The sequence below is a fragment of the Podarcis raffonei genome, chromosome 6 (assembly GCF_027172205.1).
Source record: "Podarcis raffonei isolate rPodRaf1 chromosome 6, rPodRaf1.pri, whole genome shotgun sequence".
NCBI lineage: Eukaryota > Metazoa > Chordata > Lepidosauria > Squamata > Lacertidae > Podarcis > Podarcis raffonei.
In genome coordinates this window covers 47,925,048-47,950,692 of record NC_070607.1, presented here as the reverse complement: position 1 = coordinate 47,950,692, position 25,645 = coordinate 47,925,048, and the positions used below count along the sequence as shown (strand labels likewise).

The following is a 25,645-nucleotide window of genomic DNA, read 5'->3' as shown; positions in this document are numbered from 1 at the left end:
ATACCCTGTCCATCCAACTGGGTTAGCCCAGCCACTCTGGGCAGCTTCCAACATAATATAAAAACTCAGTAAGACATTAAACAATAAAAACTTCCTGATACAGGGCTGTCTTCAGATGTCTTTGGAAAGTAGTATAGTTGTTTACCTGTTTGACATCTGATGGGAGGGTGTTCCACAGGGTGGGCACCACTACCGAGAAAGTCCTGTGCCTAGTTCCCTGGTTCCTTGATTTGTAACAGTAAAAATAATTTCTTTGTAAATGGTAGGTTTGGTATTGATTTCATCAGCATAGTGCAAAGATTGATAAAACCATAGAAAAAGAAAGCTGAAAGCCATGTTTAGAATTCTTTAGTCCAGTTCAGATGAAACACAAAACCATGGTTTATCACTATACAAATGAGCCTAATTGAGCACCCCCAACCCAAAAGGACTCAGCCAAAAAGGACTCTTCTCACTGCTAAGCAAGATAGGATGCCCACCTAACCTTTACAAAATGAATGTATTTTTCCACAAGAACATTGAATCCCTTCCCCGAAATTGCTTTGCGATATTCTTTTCCCTGTTGCTCTCATATGCCTTTAGCTTGGCTGAAGGCGGTGTGTACTTTCATTTGAGGAGTGACGGGTCTGTTGAACCTGGCACATCACCACACCAAGACAAAAGTGTGGCAGGCCCTTATCTGAGAGATCTTGCTTGCAGATGATGCAGCTTTGACAGTGCATTCTGAGGAAGCTCCACAGAGGCTCATCAGCTGTTTTGCCCAAGCCTGTAGGGAGCTCGACTTTAGTAAAGCTAATTTGAGAAGATAATGTAATCTTAAATCTGAATCAACATGTACGTGTGTATACAAACTTAATTCCATGGATCTTTGGAGCCTGGGCTTTGTCTGCTGTCACTTACAGTAACCCCAGTAACTGCAGGGTAGCCAGTTTGCTTTTCTGACAGTTACCAAAAAAAGAGTTCTTTGATTTAGTTTTTGGAGATCTTGTGCTCTTTCCCCCTAAAAGGTCGAAACTAGACATGATGAAAGCAGTCAGATTTGTCCATGCATGTGTCTGTCCTGTTTATGTATATTTATTTATTTAAAAATATTCTGCTTGATTGTAAACAACAACCTCAAAGTGGTTTTATATAGCAAGAGTAGGTGTCTATTCTTTATTTTATTTATTATTATTAATTTGTTAATCACCTTCTACACTATTGTCTCAAAGAGTGTACAATAAGTAGAGCATCAGAATGAATGCATAGGTATGAGGAGGTGAGCTTTTCCCCTTCCTTCCCCATGCCTCATCACGAGCTCTTGTCTTAGAAATCAGAAATGAGCTAAACTTGGAGAAATGTGTCTGGTGCAATGGAGCATGGAGAGGTATGGTGAGGGCAGGTAGGAAGAGTTTGCCATTCCATATTTGTGCATTCACTTTGATGTAAAAATGAAACTGCTATTCTTGCTTTATGCATGAATAGGGCGGATAGGTAAAGAGAAATGTGGCTGCCCTGTCATGTCTAGTTTCATGCTGATCTATTCAGTAGAACTGATTTCCAGAGGGGAAGTCGTGTTAGTTTCTTGCAAAAAAACCCACAAAAAAACCAACAACAACAACCCACCACAGACTTGCAGCACTTTAAAGACTAACAGATTTATTATGACATATGTGTTCATGGCTTCTTGTCTGCTCCATCAGATGCTGTATTATCCTGAATTGTAGGTACATATATATGTGGTTCATGAATATACACTATTGAATAGTTTAGTATGAAATTGGACATGGCTGGTGTGGAGGAAGATTGTAAGCAGTGAGCTCCAAAGGAGACGATATGCAGAAAAGCACAACAGAACTATTCACAAAAAGCAGTAGTTGATAACACAGGAATGCTGCCATGGCAGCAGTATTTTGAGGGCATCTTCCAGGATCCATACTACCCACCCCATCCACATATTAGCAGCTAGATCCAGATTGATATATTTTTCACTCACACAGAAAACTAGTCTTTTTCTACAGTGACTACTATTGCAGACTGCTCTTATGTTAAGGGTACCAGATTTTTTCAATGAATCCAGGGACATTTTCCAACTTCAATAGATTTTGTATGGGGACTGATTTATAAATCCGGGGATTGTCCACGGGAAATGGGGACGTCTGGTAACCTTATCTTATGTTGCTTATTGAACAGGGCTATGTCCTGAACTGCTGCTGCCCTTTGCTCTGTTTGCCAGTACCTCCTCTCTGTGAGCAGTCATTGGTGGTAATAATAATAATTTATTATTTGTACCCCGCCCATCTGGCTGGGCTTCCTCAGCCACTCTGGGCGCGGCTTCCAACAAAGATAAAAAATACATTAAAATGTCACACACTAAAAACTTCCCTTCAGATGTCTTCTAAATGTCAGGTAGTTGTTTATCTCTGACATCTGATGGGAGGGCGTTCCACAGGGCGGGCGCCACTACTGAGAAGGCCCTTTGCCTGGTTTCCTGTAGCTTTGCTTCTCGCAGTGAGGGAACTTCTAGAAGGCCTTCGGAGCTGGACCTCAGCATCTGGGCAGAATGACCTGTGAGTGTGAGTACCATCTAGTACAGGGGAAGAAATGGTCCTTTTTCTGCTACCTCCCTGAATTGTCCACCTTCCACTCCACCATGCAGTGGTCATTAAATTTTTGTGGCCATGTGCCACCATTGTACATAACCTTTTGCTTTGTCATGAATAGGTGAGAAAGCTAGCTTTCCTCTCATTTTAGCTATGTATATGCATAGTACAGGGACGCGGGTGGCGCTGTGGGTAAAAGCCTCAGCGCCTAGGGCTTGCCGATCGAAAGGTCGGCGGTTCGAATCTCTGCGGCGGGGTGCGCTCCCGTTGCTCGGTCCCAGCGCCTGCCAACCTAGCAGTTCGAAAGCACCCCCAGGTGCAAGTAGATAAATAGGGACCGCTTACTGGCGGGAAGGTAAACAGCGTTTCCGTGTGCTGCGCTGGCTCGCCAGATGCAGCTTTGTCACGCTGGCCACGTGACCCGGAAGTGTCTCCGGACAGCGCTGGCCCCTGGCCTCTTAAGTGAGATGGGCGCACAACCCCAGAGTCTGTCAAGACTGGCCCGTACGGGCAGGGGTACTTTTACCTTTACCTTTATGCATAGTACATATGCTATACTTCTCTGCCTGTCAGAAAAGGAGTTCCCCTCAATAAAATTCAGAACATTTAGTTGTTTGAGAACAGCAAAACTGGATGGTGTTGTAGTCCTGGTGTCTAGATGGAATTAAAGCTGAAAAGGTGTATTGTTGCTCTTTCTCTCAAGTATTGAGAGTTTCCAGATTCTTGCTTGGAGAAAGTGCCTATATGTTCAAATGACTCACTGCAATAAGTGGTTATGTTTTGGTGTTGTAGAAGGTGGGAAATGAAATAGTGGAAAAATGGAGGGTGGGGGAGAGCAAGTACGGAGCAAGGATCTGCAGCTAATGTTTTATGAAGATTAGATTAAAGGCTTGAGACATGCCGAGGCATATTCGGCTTCTGGGCTTATTAAAAGTGTTTTAATGGGAAGGAGAAAGTTGTCACTCTGGTTGATCAGTGGATTGCATTTGATAACGTTCTGATGCTTCTGCATCAGAAAATTTAATATTTAAGTGAAAAACCCACAGTCTGGCTACAACATCTGCTTGTGCTCTCTCCGTTGCTTGTTTACCTCTCTTCCTTAAGTTAATTATTTTTTCTTTCTTTTGTCAGGGAAATGCAGGGAGAAATTGGTCTGCACAAGAGTTCAGGTCAAACACTTGAAAAAACCCATCAAGTCTTTGTTCCGCTTCAGCTGAGCAAGCAGATATTCCCTTATCGTTACATGGAGCCTTGTGGAATAGTACAGAGAGGGCACTAGAGATTATGAGCAATGCTTTGAGGAACAGAACATTGTCTTTTAATTAAGGCATTTTAAAGGGTCGAACTAGGTATGGCTGGAAATGGGCATACTTGTTTCACAAATCCATCACACTCACATGTTCACAGATAAAAGGAGGGAGTGGGGGGCGGATTTGCTTCATCAACTGAAGATGTAGGAAATGATGGCTCCATCATGTCTGCAAGGCTGAGAACATAGTGTTTCAAGCCTGGCAGGTGTCATTCATATCTTTGATCTGATTGTTATATAATGACATCAGTATAGGACAGCTCTTAAAAAATGCTTGGAGATGGCAACTCGTGCACAGTATGATATGTCCCTTCTTAAAATGAAAGTCTATCAGGATCAATTATACCGGTGCTCAAATGGCTTTGTGAGCTTATTGGAGGCAGAAATGATACAGAAGGGTAGACATGAACTTAGCACGTGCTAATTTATTTGTGCCTCAAATACCCATGGAGTCAAGTGATTTCTGTCCCAATGCAATTAAGGCTGATAGAGAGCTCTCAATACCAGGCTTTTAGCTCAGACAAATAGATATTATCAGCAACGTCCCCTCTGTAATGTTGGGGGAATCCAAACCATCAGTATATTCATAGGCAGATAAGACCTTTTTAACCCGTCATGACTGGGCTTTAGTGAGCAAAGTGCTAAGTTCCTAATGTTTTATATAGCACTACCAGTATGCTACGCGGGTGGCGCTGTGGGTAAAACCTCAGTGCCTAGGACTTGCCGATCGAATGGTTGGCGGTTCGAATCCCCGCGGCGGGGTGAGCTCCCATCTTTCAGTCCCAGCTCCTGCCCACCTAGCAGTTCGAAAGCACCCTTAAGTGCAAGTAGATAAATAGGTACCGCTTTATAGTGGGAAGGTAAACGCCGTTCCGTGTGCTGCGCTGGTGCAGGCTCGCCAGAGCAGCTTCGTCACGCTGGCCACGTGACCCGGAAGTGTCTTCGGACAGTGCTGGCCCCCGGCCTCTTAAGTGAGATGGGCGCACAACCCTAGAGTCGGACACGACTGGCCCGTACGGGCAGGGGTACCTTTACCTTTACCTTACCAGTATGCATGGCATTTTTTCTTGCTGCAAGAAGGCAAGTCTTTGCTCTGCTCTGAAGAGCTTAAAATTAAAGGTTTGACACAGGTGTGAAAACAGGTAAGTGAGAAGAACAGTCGGGGTTTTTTAAAAGTTGTATATTGTTAGGCTTCATTACAGTGTGGTATGAGAACATGCAGCTGGGGCCACACTTCTGTGTGTCATGAAATATGTAGAATTCCCTAAATATCAAATTGGTTTGGGTTTTGTGACTTCTTGGTGACACAATACACTTTAAAAAAACACTAAGTTCATAACTTTTGTGAATGAATTTCCAACTTAATGTACTGGTTTGTGTGTCACTTTAGATCAAGCACTTGTAAGAAAACTACCTGAAAGAGAATTCCACCAGTTTCTGCTTTGATGACAAAATATTTATACTTGGGAATTTACAGCTTCTATGTTTTGTATCATTGGTTTCAATCTCTTACCCCACGCATTTTTACCATTGTTTTGTACATATTCAAAATTGCTTAGCAGTAAACTGCAGTTTTACTTTAATGAGAAGTCATAGTTAATAATTGTATCATACTGAGGGGAGGGGAGACTAAATTAGCACATGTTTGTTTCTGGATTTGGTTATATTCTGTAGCAGCAGCGATGATGTATTTGTTCTTGATGCATGCCCAGTCTTGGAAAGCATGCTTTGTTCAAGATGAATGTGTGCTTATTCAAGTATTCTTTGTAGAATATAGATACTGTTTCTACTAGTGGTTTCTAAAAGCTCATATTCATAAAGAGGGTTTAGAACATTATCATGTGAGGCATCAGTGTACTATAGTTCTGCTGCTGTTATGATGCCTGTTGGTGCTTTCAAAGCCAGATACTGATCAAGTAATGCTCTTCTGAGAATGCTACAGTAGAAACACAGCTTGCTTTCCTAAGCCTCACAAGATATACTAAAAATGAGTGTTTTCCTTTTTGTTCTAATTTCCCAGCATTTGTGAAGTTTGCAGTAGTAGGTGAGAGGATGGGAATATCTTCTTTTCTAGGAGCTAAGCCGGTCTGAACACTGGAAAATCGAATCCGATTGCTCTTACATCTGAGCTGTGATTGCTCCATGAACATAGGTGCACAATAAAATACTCTTTATGGTGACCAGTGAAGAATTAGTAATTTGAACCCTCTGTGTTCTTTCATAATAACCGCACGTTGAAACATAATATTGACTTCTCCCAAAATAAATAAGCTTAATACCAAGTATTCTTGTTGAACTTGGAAATATGAGCCGTTAATATGTTTTTATACTAGGGAAATGCCAGTTGGTACACTCTTAAACATTTTTTGCCAACAAAGCGGTGGTTTGTCAAAAGAAAATAATAATGCTGCCTGGTAGTACTGATTAATTGCTGCTGTACGCTGTGTCATTGAGGTTTGCACCTTTAGCAGCTTGGGAATTCTAGTCTGAAGTGTAACGAGGAAGGAAACATTAAAATGTGATGTAGTCATTGAAATATTGCGCTAAAGTTAGTGAGAGAAGTGAAAATTTAATATAGCTGAATCTTAAAAGAACGTTCTGATGCAAAAGGAAAATGTTTTTTATTGGGCCAATTGGTAAATTAAGCATAATTTCACAGAAGCTATGAAGTAGGGTGGCAACATTTTTCTTTGGAGGGCCACACTCTTTCAGTAGTAACTTGAACCAGTAGCGGGGAGAGCCAGAGTTAAATTAGGTAGGGTCAAAGTCCAAAGCGCACAGGGGCCCCTTTTCACACTTTCTGCCACACTTCCTCCTCTTTCTGCTTTATCCCCCACCTTAGTCACCCACGTGAAATTAGGCCAAGGTTGCCCTCTGTAGGGCTAAGGATTAGCTGACACACAGTGCTCTCACATGGTGCATTTGTGTGTTAAATCAGTATGTGGAAATCTATTTTGATATTGGTTCTACTGCCTGGGAAGGATTCTTGAGTGAGTGATTGTTGCAGGCACCCTTGGATGATCTGATATTTTGGAGCTGTCTCAGTCTGGTTTCATTTTAGGAACTTTTTTGTCATTCTTATGTGTTATGTATTATATCCCAAGAGAAGCCCATTCTGTTGGATCCTTAGGTGGCTTTTGATGCTATTTGACAATGGCAGCTCTGCCTTGGTTTGGGATGGGAGCACTATATTTCAGTGGTTCCAGCCCTGCTTGAATGGCCAGTTTCAGAAAGTGGTATTTGGGAGACTGCTACTTGTTCCATTCTGTCTCCCATACTTTTTAGCCTTTTCATGAAAACATTGAATGAAATGAGATTGGTAAACTTAACTTCTAACACCCAGCTTTGTTTCTCCTTCCATCCAACTTAAGGGAGGCCATGGAGATTCTAATTGAGCTCATTAATGGACTGCTTGAGGGCCAATTAAGTGAAACTTAATGGCTTGTTTTATCAGGGCAGAGGTGCTCCATCTGTAATTGCTCTCCTTCTGAAAGATATGTTTGGAGGTACCAACTGATTCACCATTGTCACTGGATGCCCAGTAGAAGCCATGGTACTTGCCTTTTTTCAGCTGTTCCTGGGGCATCAAGTATGACCTTTCCTGGACAAAGACAGCCTAGTCATAATTATGTGTCCCTTGGTGACTTCTCACTTGGACCCCCCACAATGCATTGCATGTGGAGCTGTTACTCAATATCATTTGGAAGCTTTGGTTAGTATTAAACATGGCTGCTAGGTTACTAGTGGGGCTGGCAATAGGGAACATTATCTCACCAATACTTAAATAATGATACTGGCTCAAAGTGCTGGTTTCTATCTATATGTATTTAAATAGCTTAGGACTTAGTACTTATATAGTATTTTGTCCAAATAGCTACATTTGTAAGGTTGTTATAACCTTAAAACACACCTAGACTGAAGTAACTAGGGCAATCTAAATTTGTGTTTTGGCAGCCAGAGTACTCTTAAGAAATGGACAGTACACTTGACTCAGCTGTGCTTTCATGTTTCCTTCTAATTTGTATGCAGGGGTTTATTTGAGACAAAGCATTAAACATAATTAGTACATTTAGGAATAGATTTATTGAACTGTGGAGAATTACTACCAGGGTTAAAGCTGGTCACAGCTTGACAGTATATTTATTAGGTTGTCATTTCTGTATGAGTAGATGGAAACCTTTTTCTTAACTAGCAAAAGACCTTATTCTTTCATATTATCTGTACATTCAGAATGCTATGACTAAGCTGGGACACCAATAATATGCAGCTTCCAAACTTGAAATGCTTCATTAGCTAGGCTGCCATACTAATTTCCCTGCTGTGATTCCTACTGGTATCCATGAATATATAGCTGTGTAAAGTATTGCCAAGCTTTTCTTAAGTGACATTTGAAGGGAAGAGATGAATTAATTCAATTGTCCTTAATCAGCACACATTGTGAGGACAGTTTCTAGTGCTTTGCATCACCAACAGTCTGATAGTCAGGACAGATTTTGCATGTCATTGTACTTTGAAGACAGATAATTGACTATCCAGGATTCTCAGGCTCTACCTACCCAAATCCAAGAAATCCACAGCAAGTGAGGTTTGAGCAGATAAAGCCAAACTGTTTCCAAGAGAGGAAGAGTAACCGGCTCAGCCCTCCAACTGCTGATGGCTGTGACTTCAAGGAAAACTGCTTTCCTTCATACAGACTTTTCAAAGCACAATGGATGCCTCCGTGGTTTGGGAGGGTGAGGTGGAGGGTGCCCTAGCATTAAGCACAAGGAACTGGAAGAATATTTTCAGCTTTATGTTGTTACAGGATGCAATCAGAATTTCCGAAGAGAATATGGAAGTTAAGGTTAAGGGCTATAGCTCAGTGGGGTAAAACACATGCTTCTAATGCAAGAGGTTTTTGGTTCACACTTTTGGTATCTTCAGGTAGAACTGCCAAAGACAGTCTGAAATCCCTGTGAGCTACTGCCAGCTCAGTTGACATACCACCATCAGCATAGTTAATGGTTTATCGTGAATGTGACTTTTGGAACTATTTTTCCTCCACCTTGCTAGTGCGTGGAGGAAACAAGAACATTGCCTACAGATTATAGCTTGCTGAGAGTGAAACAAACCATGAATCCTGGTTTGGATGCAACCCTGAGCCCAAAGATAAAATGGTTTTCTGTTAATAGGAAAGAGCAAAGCTGATCCAAAAGGTCCATTCGAATTACAGCAGTGTAAACCATATAGACTCAGTGGACCAATATAACTAGCTATGGCTTAAACAACAACTCAGCAGACAGTCTGGTAAATAAAATTGCATGAGATGTCGGAATTACTTTAAATAGGTAAGTTTCCCCCGGGATTAAAAAGTAGCATAATTGTGGGGGGCTTTCTGTAGTAAACGTTTACCGCAAATATCTCTGGTTTCAGAACACTATTAATCTTTACCTATCTATACTGCAAGATTGTCAAGTAGGATAATGATACCATCTAGTGGTAAAATATTATATTTACAACATAAAAATAAATAGGTTGATCTGAAACAAAGCATTTTTAAAAATTGAATTCTATATCATACATCTAATTTACACCCAACACCTTTGTGAAAACAGTTGGTTGCATGTACTGTATCTGCTCAATGTGAAAAAATTCTTAACTTCACTTAATATGCACTAATATGCTTAAAAAATTAATTATAAAATAAAATATGTTTACAGATAGTCTTAATGTTGTGACAATAACAGTCATAAACACAATGCCAGCATACCAGACCAGCTATATTCTCAGAGCTAATGGGGATGTTTATAAGAAGTGGGAACTTAGGAATGTTGTGTACTGTTTATTGACATCAGTGAGGTTCCTCTTTGCACATTAGAAGAGCACTACATAATACCTCTGTATTTCAGCAACTCTTGCTTCTTGTAAAATCCAAATTGTAACATGGTTGGCTGTAGGCATATGGGGACAATGTTATACCTGGAGTTCTGGTAATACAGCTGCATGGTTATTACTTGATCAAAAGCAGGCTGTTCCTCATTGTCCTCATCAGCTTGATTGATTTGCTGTTTGTATTTTTCCCACAGAAGGAACTTAGTCTCCCTAGAAGAGGAAGTTTGTAAGTATGCATTTCTTTCTTGTCTTAATAGTAACTAAATCTATCAGATATATTTTTGGATCTTTTATATGTTTTGTAGGAACAAAGGGTGGGGCACATAAAAGCCCATGGTTACTGAGGATGATGGAATACTGTTGCGCATTAGGCATTTCCAGAAACATGGATGATACTGGGGAATTAGGCTTTTGGAAGCATTTGAATAAGAAACAAAGCAGGCTGTTAAAACCATCATGTTGAAAATTGAATGTATTTTACATTTTTATGTGCCATGTGGTCTTCATAATTTTAGCAGTACAGACATTTTATGCAGATTCATGATTTAAGGATTACTTGCCAATATGGTTGGTCAGTGGTAAAATGAAACTGTTTCTGGTTGGATTTGTGAGAGGTAAGTGAGCCTTCTACCTAATCCCAGACTGAAAATGAAAAACAGTAGTATAATTGAAAAACATGATCTGAATATTTATGTTATCTTTCAAGAAATAGGCTTAGATTTATGATGCCGCTGAGAGAAATCTTGTTAGTATTTCCTTTTTGTTAAGGACAATGCTTGACGCCTCTACGTCTGGTGTCTCTCCAGAACCTATTCTGGTGCATAGAGGCTCTAGCCACTGCAACACTCCCTATTGTTAAACTTCCATGAAACTATTTTGGATTTTTGCAATGCTGATGAAATGGTTGCAACAGTATTTTTATTAAAATTACAGAACATATTAGGATGCTTGTAGGTAGACCAAATTATGCATTCTTTCTTTCTCAAAGTGTGTGTTGAGTATAGGTTTTTGGCAATTTTTGTAAATTATTTCTCAACTTATGAACCTTGTTAGCATTATCAGAGGCTCGGTCTTAAGTGGTAGTCATAGTTCTCTAGTCTTCATAGGCACCACAGGTCATCAGCTACACTTCTCAAATGAGAGATAATGTAGTAGTTGCGTTTATATGGTCTCTTTCTGTCTTGGCTTGTATCTGTGGCTGTTTGTTTGTGAATATAAAACTAGTGACACACAACCTGTGTTCATGTTTACAGCAGAGAGAACTGGTTGTGCGACACTTGATAAGAGTCATTCTCACATTTTATTTCTAAGTTACCAATTCCAGTGTAGCTTACTCACTTTCTTCATATCTGTTTTAATGGCGTTAAATCTCCCAGGTAAGTGAATTCCTTCCTGAGGAAACTAGCATTGAACTCATACTCCTCTGATTTCTCCATGCTTTGGCAGCAACACTTACAAACAGGAAGGGTCAGAGGCTAAAAGAACTGGTATGAAACCTCCCTGAGTACTTTGTATAAATCCAGTAATTTATGGAACCTGTGCTTGACAAGTTGAAATATTTAACATAGAATAATAAAATAAACGGTATAGAAATAGTACATCATCCAGATATGTGTTTTCAAGAAATGTCATAAACTGGTGATTAAAGCATTGTTGGTCTAAACATTTGAGCAGTCCACAATGAAAGGAGGTGAAAAAGATATTTAGACTGAGAAAGTAAATGTGCTTTAAATAATGAAAAAGTTGGAGTGAAGTTCACTCATTTAACTTTGAAAAGATATTTAAGCTGACTTAAAGTTGTTGAACAGCAAAACAATAAGTTGCTGCATTTGTCAGAACCATTCAGTAAAATACTTTCTGTGTTCTCTTGAGCGTTTTATGTTTTATCAGTATACTATACTTTTCATATAGTGCTTTGGACTGGAATATTAATAAGTATTCTACATTCTACTGAGGTGCTGGAAGGGGCAATGGGCAGTTTTTAGCTCTGGTCACTCAAGGCTTTACCTGGCCTTCCAGTAGTGGGAGTCAGTTGCGTGCTCATAAAAAGGTAGCCTTCTGTGTACAGATTCTAACACTAAAGAAAATTTGAAGAGTTTCCCAAGTGCTCCTAATTTGAAAGTGTGGAGTGATAGCAACTCAGCCAAGGGGAGAGGCTCTCAAGAAGAGCCGCTCTAAAAATAACTACCTGTTTCTAAAAAGATAGGAGGTGCTGATTCAGAAATTGGAACGGCAAACTGTATTGCTGATGTTGCAACATGACTTCCCAAAATTGCATGAAGAAAGTCTGTGTTTCTGTTGAACAAGTAGTACATTCACCGTACCTGGGGGTGACTAGCTTTACATATATGTCAAGTTTTTAAGGCATAAGGAATTAGTGCAGTATTTTAGCAATACTTTAAAATGAGAAAATCTGGTACTATGCTTTCTGAATATCCATATTATAAATACTGATCAGCTGAAATAGCTTATATAATTTACATCCAAATACATTTGGGATATCTTTTAAATTTCACATTGGTAGTGTTTTTTCAGTGTGATATTATTATTATTAACAAAAAGTATACTATATTTTCTTTCTTGAGGATAGCGTTTTATAATCAAGGAGCTTGCATCTTAGCTAACACGGGAGAACCATTAATATTTAAATAATATGTACTGTACTTTTAGTGTGTAAAGTACTTTCAGCCCCATTAGTTTCTATCCAGTAGTAGCTAATATCCAGTGGTTCCATAACGTGGCCTGGTTGAACGTTCACAACTTTACTCAGGTTTTGATGCATAGGAGTTGTTTGGGGCTAAACTTCATTATTATATCAATTTAACCAGAGTTGTTTTAGTGGGATATTGCTTGGGTGTGTGGACTTCTGCTGATTCCCTTGCACCCCCCTGGTAAGAACAGTTATACATAGTGAGGCAGAGAGAATGTAGATTACTTTAGAAGAACTTGATAAATCAGATTAAGAGGTGTCCCAATCCTGTCAGGTGCCAGTAGACTGACAAACTTTCTCAGAGTGCTGGTAACTTCAAGAAACTTCATGTTGTAGTTCTACAGTTCAAAAGTATCAACCCTTCTGTTGAAATTAATCAAATAACCTCTTAATATGCTGTTTGGCACCTTTTTTGTACGTATGAGTTCGTCTTCATAGATTTTTGCTGACCATTCTTTAGAACAATTGGGTAACTTCTGGTGCCTGAGTTGTTTTTTTCTCTTTCTCTAAATTCATCTAAAAAGGTTTATCTTTAATTGAGACGTGTTTATTAAAAGACATTCTACAGCTACATTATGCAAGCATCATTTAGACTACTTTGGGTTAAGTTTTTGTCAGTGAGTCAGTCAAAAATGGCCTCATTCAAATAGTATCAGGATTATATCTGGGATACTAGTTTACATACTGACGTAACATGTTTTTTTAAAAGGCCAGCATTATACATGGTTGTCTCTTGATTTGAGAATTAGTCTTTCTGATAGTATACAGGAAGTAATGGAAAATGTGCTGGCTGGTCATCCATGCTTTTGAAAGCTCATATTATTTGATCATACAATAATGTTACTGAGCAGTACATAAGGACAGATTGGGCACTGGAGTTTATTGCAGGGCTCATGTGACATTTTTTAAGTAGTAAAATGTATGCATCAGTATGCTTCCTGGGCTTCCAGTATAAGTGGCAATTTCTATACATGGTGGTTTTGAAGATACTGATTAATAGTTTGGTATGCTTACACTGATCTTAGTCAGTGGCAAGAACTGTTGCTTCACAGCCAAAATGAATGAGTCAATATTTAGACAGGGGGAAAAGTTTATCCCAGGGGTCAGCAAACTTTTTCAGCAGGGGGCCGGTCCACTGTCCCTCAGACCTTGTGGGGGGCCGGACTTTTAAATAAAAGCACACATTCTACTCATTTAAAAACATGCTGATTCCCGGACCGTCTGTGGGCCGGATTTAGAAGGCGATTGGGCCGCATCCGGCCCCCGGGCCTTAGTTTGCCTACCCATGGTTTATAAGGGAGTTGGTTAATTCACACTGTTAAATCTCTTGCCTTAGAGCTCTCATCACCTTTGTCAGTTCTTTGTAGATCCAGAAAGAATTAAAGTACAGGTTGAAGCAAAGTCCTGTTTTCTCTTCCTGGAAAGCCCTGTATATAAAAAACCCAATACAGTATGCTTAAGTGCTATTGAGTGCAATATGAAAAATCCTGAATAAGGAAAAAGGTATGCGATCCAACCCCCATGTTAGAAATCCAAAAATTATTTTTTTGGGGGGTGGGGGTGGGGTGGGAATCCACAGCAGTCAGAGAGCAGCTGCCTGTGGCTTTCCTGGGGCTCTGGGTCAGCAGTCACTGTGTACTACTTTTGCAGTGTGAGCTTTCGTGTTGGTATGCGAGGCTTCTGCCAAAGTTTTTGCTCATGTGCCATTTCTCCCTCTCAGTCTCTGTTTCCTTGTGGCTTGCTGAAAGTGTTGCTGAAATGAACAAATGTTTTTCCGTGATTTGCCGTGCCTCAACTGTGAGTGATAATGGAAGTAAAATGTAGGCGGTGGAACAAAACAGTTCAGTCCCTATCTTCGGCTTCTCAGACCTTGCTCCTCATGCTGGCTGACTTCGGCTTGGTTGTTTCTGGATGCCATAAATAAGTTTGCAGAAGGCTTCTTAAACAATTGCCTTGTGATGTGATCTATCTGATAGATCTCGACTCCAGTTGAAGGCATAGTTATCTGTCATTGACTCTGCGGCTACGCAAGAAACTCAGGCTTGGATTTAACAGCACTTCCACTTTTCTGGCTTTAAGATCTATTCATTTAACACATCTAGCATTTCACACAGTGAAATGATGAAACGAAGAAGAGAGAGGTTTGGAGCCCCATCTCTACGGATCCAGTAAGGATTGTTGTGTGAAATAGACTCAGTGCTTAGCTTATCTATTGGAGTGAACAAATATAATATTAATCTGAATCTTGAGTGTCAGTTAAGCAATAGTTTAACAAATCCATGCTTTCATTTAAGTTTTTAGAATAAACAGTCATACATTTTGTTGGTCTTTTAAGCATAGATATAATTAATGTACTATCTCTTATTTTTATATAATGGGGCAACTTAATTTTTTGCTCTCCTTGGTATGAAGTGAATAAAAGTTCATATTGAGCTTTCTGGTCTATTTTATTTCATAATTCGTATTTGTAGGGCTATTGATTCCAATTAAATATTCAGTATAGCTGAATTGTGGAGATTAGTGCCTTAACTATTAGGAGTAAGTAAAGTTAACCTCAAGTTTCCCCATTAATGTATAAGTTCTTCCAATTTTAATATACATCTCCACATATGAGAGCATCTTAGAAATAAAAAAATAAAATATTGTGACTGCAGTCTGCTGTGAGCCACTGCCATGGAAGCGAAAAGCCACAGTCAGAGGTGCAGCTTGTGAGACTGGCCCATGGCTGCAAGTGACATTGAATGTGCATGGAATATGCCATTAAGTATGAAGATTATATAAGTGGAGGGTTATCTAGTTTTTCAGTCTTTTATAAATTCCCATTCGATGCCCAAGAAGAGATTAGCAATTGATGTTTTTATTTAACCTGTAGTTTACTCATTAGATGAATTTGGGCTGATGCATAAAGATTCAATTATGTGTAGCTTTTATGCTTTCCATGCCCAATCCAAAAAGAAGATACATGTGTCTGTTTAGGTGTAGGTCTGTTATTTGCTGTGTGCAACTTGTTTTCTTTAAAAACAAACAAAAAGTATGTGACAGGATAACTTTGAAACTGACTGTTTCTGTTGTGGTGCTTTGTCAGAATCTCCTCTCCTTTCCTTTCCCACTGCCGAGGAAGTGACGGGCACCAGCATGTGTTCTCTCCTACTTCTGCTCCAGGTCTGCAGCATCTTAAAATCCCATTTAGTGCTGATTGTGCCCTTGCTACATCTCCTCTAGTGTTTTACCTCAACCCACAACCTCAGAGCAACCCTGGTAGCCCTTGCTGCAGCAACCCACTTCAGTGGAGGTAAGGAGGAATTTAAACTGGGAAGATGCGTTCTTTAATCAGTAGTGCATAACCTTTAACTTGGGTCATTTCAATAGTAGGCTTAGACTTTAAGGTATCTCTGTAGCATTCAAAATTTCGTCAGGGTCATGAAACATCTAAAATAAGAAAGGAAGCATTATTCAGAAACCTTGTTATTATCAGTCATAGTAGACCGATTATCTCCTCCCAGTTCAATAAGCATGGTCAAAATCATTTGTATGCATGCGCCCCCCTTGTCTTTGCCACAGTTCTGTGTAATGGTTTTCTCATTTATAGATGGGCTCTTAACAGAACTATACTTGTTTACAGAAGCATTATTTCTCAATTTTTTTATTTTAATTAACTTTCCTTTTTAGTCATAACAGCTATGGGCAGAGCACTGCCTTCCTGCTTCTGCCCCCACTTCCCCCCCCAAAAAGAACTTTGCAAGCTCATTCAGGGCTGATCCTTTCGTTAGGCAGAGTGAGGTGACCACATTAGGTGGTGGATGCTAGGTGAGAGTAGTGGCAACCACCAACTAATGCGGCGCCACATTGCTTCACCCACTGCATCACAGACACCATTTGAAAAAAACCCCCAAATTGAGCAAGCCAGCAGAAAGCTCAGACTGCATATGCCAGCAGGCATTGCACACATGCATACATTGCTCAGCTTACATGATGCACACAGCCACATTGCAGCATTTGTTTGAGTGGACAGCAAACGGGTGTTAGGTTGAGTGGTGAGGTAAGCTGCTGAAGGACAGAGCCAAGAATGGCATGTGGGCTGCCGTTCATCTCCCCAACTAGCTTGCTGTCCTCATGTGTGGTTTAGGATAGTCTTGTCACCAGCACTGAAGAATTTGCCTGATTGACTTCTTCATGTTGTGGCAGACACTAGTGTGTTCTTACTACATGTCCTTTGCCACACTGAGCAAAGGAGGAAGGGCAGGATATAAAGTTAAGAATAATAAATATAATTTATTATTGTTGTTGTTGTTGTTGTTATCACCACCACCACCAGCAGCATCACTATTTCTTATATGGCTTTCAACATAAATTCCCAGGAAGCATTACAACAATGTAAATACAATATTAAAATCAGTTAAAACAATTAAAAACAGTCAAAAGAAATAATGTAGGCCCTAAAACATACATCTCACCATCTGCTACCTCATTCTGTTATTTTGTCCTGCACCCCTGGCAGCAGAAAGGCTTGAGCTGACCCTGCGTCCTCTTGAATGACTTCCGCATTTACGTATTGCCTTTGCTCCATTCAGTGAATACGGACTAGAAGAAGGTGTGTCAATATAAATCTGGGGGGAGAGTGGCTGAAGCATACAGATGTTGGCCTCTTCTCACCTCCTCTACAATTTTAAAACATAATTCTTACAGTCTTTCTATCTTTAACAAGATATCTTATTTTCTAAAATACAGTGGTACCTCGGGTTACAAACTTAATTTGTTCCGGAGGTCCATTCTTAACCCAAAACTGTTCTTAACCTGAGGTGCGCTTTCGCTAATGAGGCCTCCCACTGCCTCTGGCCTGCGATTGCCGTTCTCATCTTGGGGCAAAGTTCGCAACCCAAGGTAACTACTTCCGAGTTAGTGGAGTTTGTAACCTGAAGCGTTTGCAACCCGAAGTGTTTGTAACCCGAGGTACCACTGTAAGTTACATTCAGCCCATCCCTAAAATGCTTTCTTTTTCACATGTTCCTTGTTTTAAGTGAATTAATTTTGCTATCATAATATCTGCTCATTTGTTCTTTCAAGTCAGCCTTTGGTAGTTTCCCTATTTTTAATCCTCTTTAGTAGAACCTTTCCTCAGGCTTCCTGTTAACCAGCTGTTATGTTTGCATGTAGAGTAATAATTCAAACAAATTTGTGCATGCAAACATAAGGCCAGTTTTTCTTACTAAATTGAGATAGATGCTTTGTTATGAACTACTCCTTTGTGGGCAGTGCACAAACAATTCTAGGTACTTGTTTGGTTGCATAAAGTTGTCCTATGAGGCAATTTGACGCTCTGTCATACTTATAACACCATGAAATAATGCCAACAAGCAGACAGCAGCTCAGGGAAGAAGGTGCAACTTCTTTCACTTTCTCTCAATTAAACCAGGTTTGTTAACTTCATCATGCATACCATATCCCAAATTTTAGCTAAGCAAGAGTTTGAAGAAAATAGTGGAGTCAGTGATGGTGCTTTTCAGTTCTGACATATTGTCAGTTTGGCTGCCAGAAGCAGATAAGTAATAATTTCTATGTCTTTCTCTCATATACTAATACAGAATTAAAAAATATTTGAATCTTTACACCTGACTGCACATAAGAGATGATATTCAGTGAAGTTTTATTCAGTCACCCCATTGAAATTAATGTACATGACTTTAAGTTAGGTCCATTAATTTTAATAGGTCTACTCTGAGTATAAGTTGGATGAATCCCACCCAGTGTTTTTTAATCTAGTATAGTATTTTTTTCTATAGATCAAGAGTTGTGTTACCTGTGAAGGCTCCTAGTCTTGACAGAGCAACAATATGTGTGGGTTGATGAATCCACTGTCACATCCTATGGCTTCTTGGCTCATGTGGACTAGAGCAGAAGGTTAGGCGTGGGCTCTCCTCATGTTTTCCTGGGCCAACTCCAGGGTAATGCAGCTGAGGGGCCTGAGGGATGAAACCCTCTGGGGAACCACAAGCATTTGGCTGCAACAATTGAGAGAGATATCAAAGTTTATTTTGAACACATGGTGTGCCAAAATGAAATTATTGCATCAAAACGTCTGTATGAAAGTTCAGTTATAAAATAGAACAAATCTGTAATATTTGGTTGGGTAAAACTTTCAAGTTATAAAGAGGAAGCATTGAATAATATGCAGAAGCTTACATAAAAACCTTAGGCCTACTTTGTGCAGCAGTGTAACACCTGACCTCCTGACAAATGAGTTAAAAAAAGAAGGAAAAGGAAGTGATACTAATATGCTCTTTAAAGAACACTTAAGGTGGAATTCAAATGTTCCTTTTGTGCAAGCCTTTCAGCTTGCTAGATTGAAGACTCCTCTCTCCTACCCCCCTAAAGGGCTTCCACTAATGGGGTTCATTAAGTGAGTTCTGCCCTTAAAGTTGCACCTTAACTGGTAGAAGTTTGAAAGCTGAGTCTTAAGAAGTCAACAAGTAAAATTTTTGATAAAGCCTCTATGTTGGAATCTGTTTTATTGCTTTTTTTTTAAGAGACTTAATTGTTTTAAGCTCTTGTTTTTATACGTTTTATGATCTTTTATGCCATCTTGTCCCAAAAGATGGAAAATCTTTTAATAACTAATATTGATGTTGATTTCAGCTTTTACTAGGGTGATCATAGCTTTTTGTAGTTTCAGAGGTTCTACCTTTCTGCTTTGTAAATACACAATAGATGATAATCTGTTGATATGTAGTTGTGTCTAAAAGCACAGCTCTGTAATGATAATTTTCGAATTCCTTGCTTCACCTGTGCAGCTCTTAATCCTATTTTATCCATTTGTTCTTTGTTGTCGTTTTATTTACTTGGATACCAGTCGGTTGCTCTTGCTGCTGATTTGGAATCTAAGTTCATCCTGTCAAGTTATTTTCTGACAGCTACATTTGAACACCCACAATTGAGCTACGTTGTAGCTACCTTAGCTCTGTAGGGAATTACATTGTCTGGTAATAACATTACATTGATTTGTCTGTGTTCTTCCATAAATGTTTACATAGGTTTTTTCCCTTTCCTCTTGTTCTGGCGTAGTCAGCCTTTCTGTGCGAACAAACAGCTGTCCGCTTGCCTGATCCAGTTCTCTTGTAATAGTATCTGATAAAAGAAGTTTCCAACTTTAGGGAGGTCAAATATACTTGGAGACAAACATTTTGTACCTCACATGTGTCAGTTAATAAAAAATTTTATAATAGTTTTGTAATTGCTTGAAACTAGACATTTAAATATGACCATGATAGCCTTGATTAACATTCAGGAACGAGGATTACCCTTGTTTATTGATGTCTAATAACAAATGAAAACATCACAAAGCTCCAGTTTCTATAATACCAGAAGTGTGGTTTTAAAGTATTTTCTATGCTTACTTAGGCGAAGAGTAGAGAAGGAGGGAGAAATAAGAGAGCCAGTACAAGCAAGATCTTGATGATAGAGTACCACTATTATTTACCCTGACAATTAATTTGTGACAGGGCCTGGTACATATGCCATAACTTGTTCAGCTCAGCTGCTGGAGAGAGTTAAACAGCCTGACTGCTGGGTAAAAAGGGCAGATTCTACATTAAGGATAAATAGAAAGGAATTGGGGGGGGGGGGAGACACACACTGCAAATTATATAAATATACAGTGCAACCATGTTTGTAGTATTGTGTACAGTTCTTCTTGCTGCACTTCAAAAAGGATATTGTAATGCTGGAATAGGTGCTGAAAAGGGCAACCAGAATAACCAGTGAGCTTGAGCAACTCCCTTGTGAGGAAAGGTTACAACACTTAATGCTTTCTAGTTTAGAAATAGGGTGACTAAGCAGGGGCATGACAGAGGTGCATAAAATTATGCATGGTGTAAAGAAAGTTGGGAGAGAGAAGCATTTCTTTCTCATATGATGCTAGACTTCAGGGTCATCTAAAAAGCTGAATATTGGTGCTTCTTTGAAATCCACTACCACAAAATAACCATTGACTGGTTTTCAAAAGGGATTATACAAATTAATGGAGGATAAGGCTATCAGTGACTGCTAGGCACATCTTGGTGTAGTGAATCTCTGACTGGAAAAATCAGACTTTTAGCAATTAGAGGTATCTGAACTTCTAGCAAGTTATAAGATCAGCTAGTCATCATCAGATTTGCCTAACCTTAGCCCACCACTTATCCTCCGTTCTAATTGTATTTATTTATTTAAATATTTCTATACCACTGTATCATAAAAATATCAATGCAGTTTACAGCAATATAAAAACATAAAACCAAACAATAAAATTGTAAAAAGTTATAACCAAGTTAACTTTTAGTTGCAAAAAGCAAGTAAAAACAAGTTTCCCAGGCATGCCTCAGCAGCTGCGTCAAAGTCCATTCTTTTAAGACCAATCTTAAAGCACCTTGATATTCCAGATTTGTTGCTGTTAAGCGATCAAGGAGGGTAGGTAATACATCTTTATAACATAAGTGATTGGAGTTCGGATTTGTCAGCTTTTATTTACTAAGATTTATATACTACGGTTCAGTTAACAGGACAACTTGCAGTAAAATATAGTATGTATGTATGTATGTATGTATGTATGTGTGTGTGTGTATGGTGTTAGGGTATATTGAAAAATGATATCAGTAAGTTAATTTAGGATGCATGTATTCTTAAATGGAGACACATTAGTTTAAACAGTTTATTTGGGGCAGAATATTGGTTGATCTTGGGCGTGGAGGGTTGCTGCTTGACAGATGTCTGTGGAGTAACTATATTAAGGCTAAATGCTGCTTAGAAATTGTTCTGTCACAGCAGGTGGCAATTGCCAGTTTTAGTTGTTGCTTCTTTCAGCTTCCATTAGCTTTAAACATGATGAGTAACTGCTCAGTACCAAGTGGTATGATATTATTTTTTCCAGTGGAGGTTGACCAATACATGCTTTATAACACAATAACTCCAGACTCATTGAGAAAATATTGGGGCTTGGAAATGATGAGACATTATCCTTGTTTATTTCAGTTAGAAGACCATGTGGTTTGGAGGGATTTGGAGCATTCTTCTTTGGTAGCAGAAGCTTGTGAAATTTAGCCACAGTCCCAAGACTCTGCTTCTTGTGCTACTATTGGTTCTGCCATATAAAAAGCCCCAAGAAGTTTCTGAGACAGATGTACTCCCCCCCCCCCAGCATACTAAAGAACTTCTATTCCTACTCTATGGAGAACGCTACTCTTGAATTTACTCCAGTGCATTCTCTACGCTCTATAAGTGAGAACTCATTTTAATGTTACACCAGCTGCATGGAGACTGGATGAAATAACTTGCAGGAGTGGCTTCAACACCACTCAAGGCTCCTGTTGGCTGTTGTAGTGTCGTGGAGGCTATGAAATTATAATGGGAAACATTTGTGTGTGTATGAGCCACAGGGGTTGTAGTCTGCTGCCACCTTTCACCAGTGTCATGAAGATAGGTCGCTGAGTCAATATCAGTGTTATACTGATAACATAACACTGCATAAGCCCTCAGCCTATGGAGGAGTTGCATTCCAGGGTTCATGCCTAAACCAAAACTGCTTATAGTCAAAACACATGGCAGGCAGTGGCAGACAGGGTTGCCAAAGCTTTTTTTCTATATGCCTGTCCCCTTTCTGCCCCCCTTTTACATTTTTTTAAATTGCCAAGCACATAAAGCTGAATGCGCACAAGTTAAATGAGCATAAATCATGGTCTCACTGTACATCATTGTGAAGAGGTTGCCTTCAAATTTGAAGAATGATAGTAGGTTTTGAATATGTGACGTTAACTTGTATATTGGTGCACATAGGGAAAATGTTGAGCTTTGCCACTGAGTACATTCAAATTTTGTTTTGGAAAATAAGGCGACTTTTTTTCTCGTAGTAAATGTGTCAGCTATAATTAGGATAATTATGTGATTTTTAAAGCATGAAAGAGTGCATATATAATTGCAAACACTATAGGTCCTTACGAAGCTTGTTTTATTTTTTAAATAATCCAAACAATAAAGTAGTGCTTTAAAGTGACAGTGACTTAGTTCATGCACAAAACTACAACAAACCATGGCTTAGTGGAAGTGTGCAAGCTGCCTGAGAAGAGATCTTGGCCATTTTGCTCCTCTTCCAGTACCCTGATGCTGTACTGCTGTGAGCTAAGCCCTGGTTTGCCTTGGTATGTTATCTGCACCCAGATTCATGGCTTTATCTTCTCCAGACAAACCATGAGTGGTAAGCCATAGAATGAACCTTGTATACAGCTTGTAGTTTGCCTGATGTGAGAAAAACTGAGCCCAGGTTCAGATGACACACCAAGCCAAATTATTGCTTAGTTCACAGAAGCGGGGGGGGGGGGGGGACGGGGACCAGAGGAGGAGTAAAGTCCTTCTTTTTGGGGGCCAATGCTTTTGCATTACACCATGGTTTGGATTAGCATTAAGTGCTAAATGGGTTATTAAATGTTCAGTTGGTGAACTAATACGTGTAGTTAAGAAAAGGCACTAATTACTGCTGGAAAAAGCCATCAGACAAGCACTATGGTACAGTATCTAACAACTTCACATGTCATAGAAGATGACACTTTATAGGGAATGTAACCTAAGGAAAGATTTGGACTTGAATTCTGAAGTCTTTACACACATCTGTTTTGAACACTCCAGTTGGGTACAGCCTTTTTTCTGTAGCAGACTCCAGACCTGTCATGATGGCAGTATGTAAAATTATCTGAATTTTGCATTGCTATTCAAGCTATTGTAAAACATTCTTATGCAAAAGAGCTTTGAAATACTCATGAGCATGATCTAAATTACAGAGACATATAATGACTATTGTAGATTTGTATCCAACTGATACATTGTCAGATGTAGATGTAGATGCAGTGGTAGATGTCTAGACATGTTTCATTTTGCTGCTGATATTTTTTTGGGCTTTTATAAAGAAGTACAATTTTAAAAATAAAATACATATTCTGTAAAAGAAAAAAACAGCTTAAAATGCTGTGCAATTTCATCAAAAGATGCAATGAATGAGGAGTCATCTGCAAAACTTGGAAATGTTGTCCTATATTGGCCTGTTTTCATGTCACTGTAACCCAAAGTATGGATTACCAGGAATTTACAAACATGCTGGCTTCCAGGAGGAGCTTCCATAAGCTTTGCTCTTTTCTGGACTTTTTAGCTTGGCTTGGGATGTCAGCTAAGCAAGGTTTTGTTCTTTGCAGAAGATCTTGGTTAAGGAGAAGAGACCTTGACCTTAATCTTGGGTTTGGATTATACCCAGATCCAGATGTTGACTTTGCAGCTATGCTGTGCTAAGCTAAAAAGCCCGAAGAGCAGCAGAGCAGGTGCAACCCTTGGTAGCCAGCATGTTCATATGTTTGCGCTTAGCCATGGTTTCACTGGGTTTAAAGCATGGGAATGTGTCCATTGATTGTCATTTTTTTAACTAGGCTGTCAATTTAACCACTTTAATTTGTAACCATTATATATTGTTTGCTGCTGTTGCATTCCAACATTTGCATGCTTTTTTGCTGTTGTGCGTATATATTACAAGGGTTATGAACTGTTGTGGGTTCACTATTTTTGACAAAATTCAAAAGACAGAGTGTGTTGTGCATCAAGTAACTAGAAATCATTTTGATTGCCAGAGTTGGAGGTCCATGAGAAACCTGGAACACATTTGATGTCTACGGAATGCTTTGTGGCCCGACCATTTGCTTCGTTTTTTTGTGGCAGGTGGGGGGTGGAGTACAGGTGGGACTTGCCTTACATAGAAAGATTTATAAGGGTGATGTTTCCATATTCTTATATTGAAAAACTGAACTAAATTCAAGCTGTTTTAATATTGTAATCTCATACATTCAGCTTCAATAAGACTTCATATTCAGAGCAGCATAAAAAGATATTGGTATTAGAGGTAGATAAAAAATGTTCAGTGAAAACATCCCAAAGACCTTTTCTTAAGCAGTGTAGCAGTGTTCACTTACAATCTATTCATTTCATCAAAATGGATCTTACCATTCTAATATAAATTATAAGCTTTATTAGATGATTTTATCTTCTGTCAAATTATTTGTTGGTGCCATTTTCTTTTCTCAGCCAGCTGCTTTCTTTATTAATCTCACTCTGCTATACAGATCCACAAAAGGAAATTTATTTATTTTTTCAAAATAGGCTGCTTGAAGCAGCATTCTACTTTTGTAGCATAGAATCTGCAGGTAGCTTTTAAAACTCTTTCTTTCTTATTTATTTATTTATTTATTTATTTATTTATTTATTTATTAGAAGTAAAATGGATGGTCTTGGAAGGTGGTCAGCAATGAGAGAATGATTTATACAGGGTTTTATTTTTTATCCTCAATTGCAATTTATTCTTTGTGAAAGATTGTGTGTGTGTGTGTGTGTGTGTGTGTGTGTGTGTGTGTGTATTAAGCCTTTCATTGAATATCTTCTTAACAAAAGGTATATACTGTATTTTTTGCCCTATAGGACACTTTTCCCCCTCCAAAAATGAAGGCCGAAATGTGTGTGTGTCCTATGGGGCGAATGCAGGCTTTCGCTGAAGCTGGGAGAGTGAGGGGGGTCGGTGCGCACCGACCCCTCTCGCTCTCCAGGCTTCAGGAAGCTATCCGCTAGGCGTGGGAGACGCAGCTCTCCCATGGCTAGCGGAGAGCTTGCCGGCACCCAGAAGCTTGGGGCGCGCTGAGCTCCAAAGTGCCATTCCAGCTCTTGTGCCACCATCTTGTGTCAAAGTGCCATTCCAGCTCTTGTGCCACCATCACCATCACAAACAGGTAAAAAGAAAAAAGAGCTGCTGCTACTATAGCAGGGGTAGGCAACCTAAGGCCCATGTGCCACAAGTGGCCCACGGGGGTCGTTTAACGGGCCCATAAACTGCCCCCGAACTGAGCCGCCCACTAAACCGGTGCAGTGCGGCGTGGGGACTCGCTTCTGCGGCGCCGGAAATCACGTCTGCGCAGACGCCGGAAATTGCGGGCGTGCGTGCAATCCAGCCCACAGAGGGATCTCCGCTGGAGTAAACCAGCCCAGGTGAGGTAAACCTTGCCGACCCCTGAGGGGTTACTTTTATCTGATGGGAATTCAGTATCATATTTTCTTTAAATAAAAGGAATAAATTAACAACTGAGCACAATATATGAATAAAATGTAATTTAAGCCAAATAC

General features: G+C 39.5%; 1 protein-coding gene across 5 annotated transcripts in view; it reads left to right on the top strand.

Annotated features, from left to right (window-relative positions):
* MAST2 (microtubule associated serine/threonine kinase 2) overlaps positions 1–25,645 on the top strand; it is a 138,804-nt gene that overhangs the window by 49,748 nt on the left and 63,411 nt on the right. For 4 of the 5 annotated variants that reach the window (XM_053392560.1, XM_053392561.1, XM_053392562.1 and 1 more), the window contains one exon: positions 9,957–9,988. In XM_053392560.1, the coding sequence (XP_053248535.1) occupies positions 9,957–9,988 (32 nt within the window). Of the gene's footprint in view, positions 1–9,956; positions 9,989–14,266; positions 14,641–15,557; positions 15,765–25,645 lie in introns of those variants that run through there. The other variant, XM_053392563.1, reaches the window with a different exon arrangement.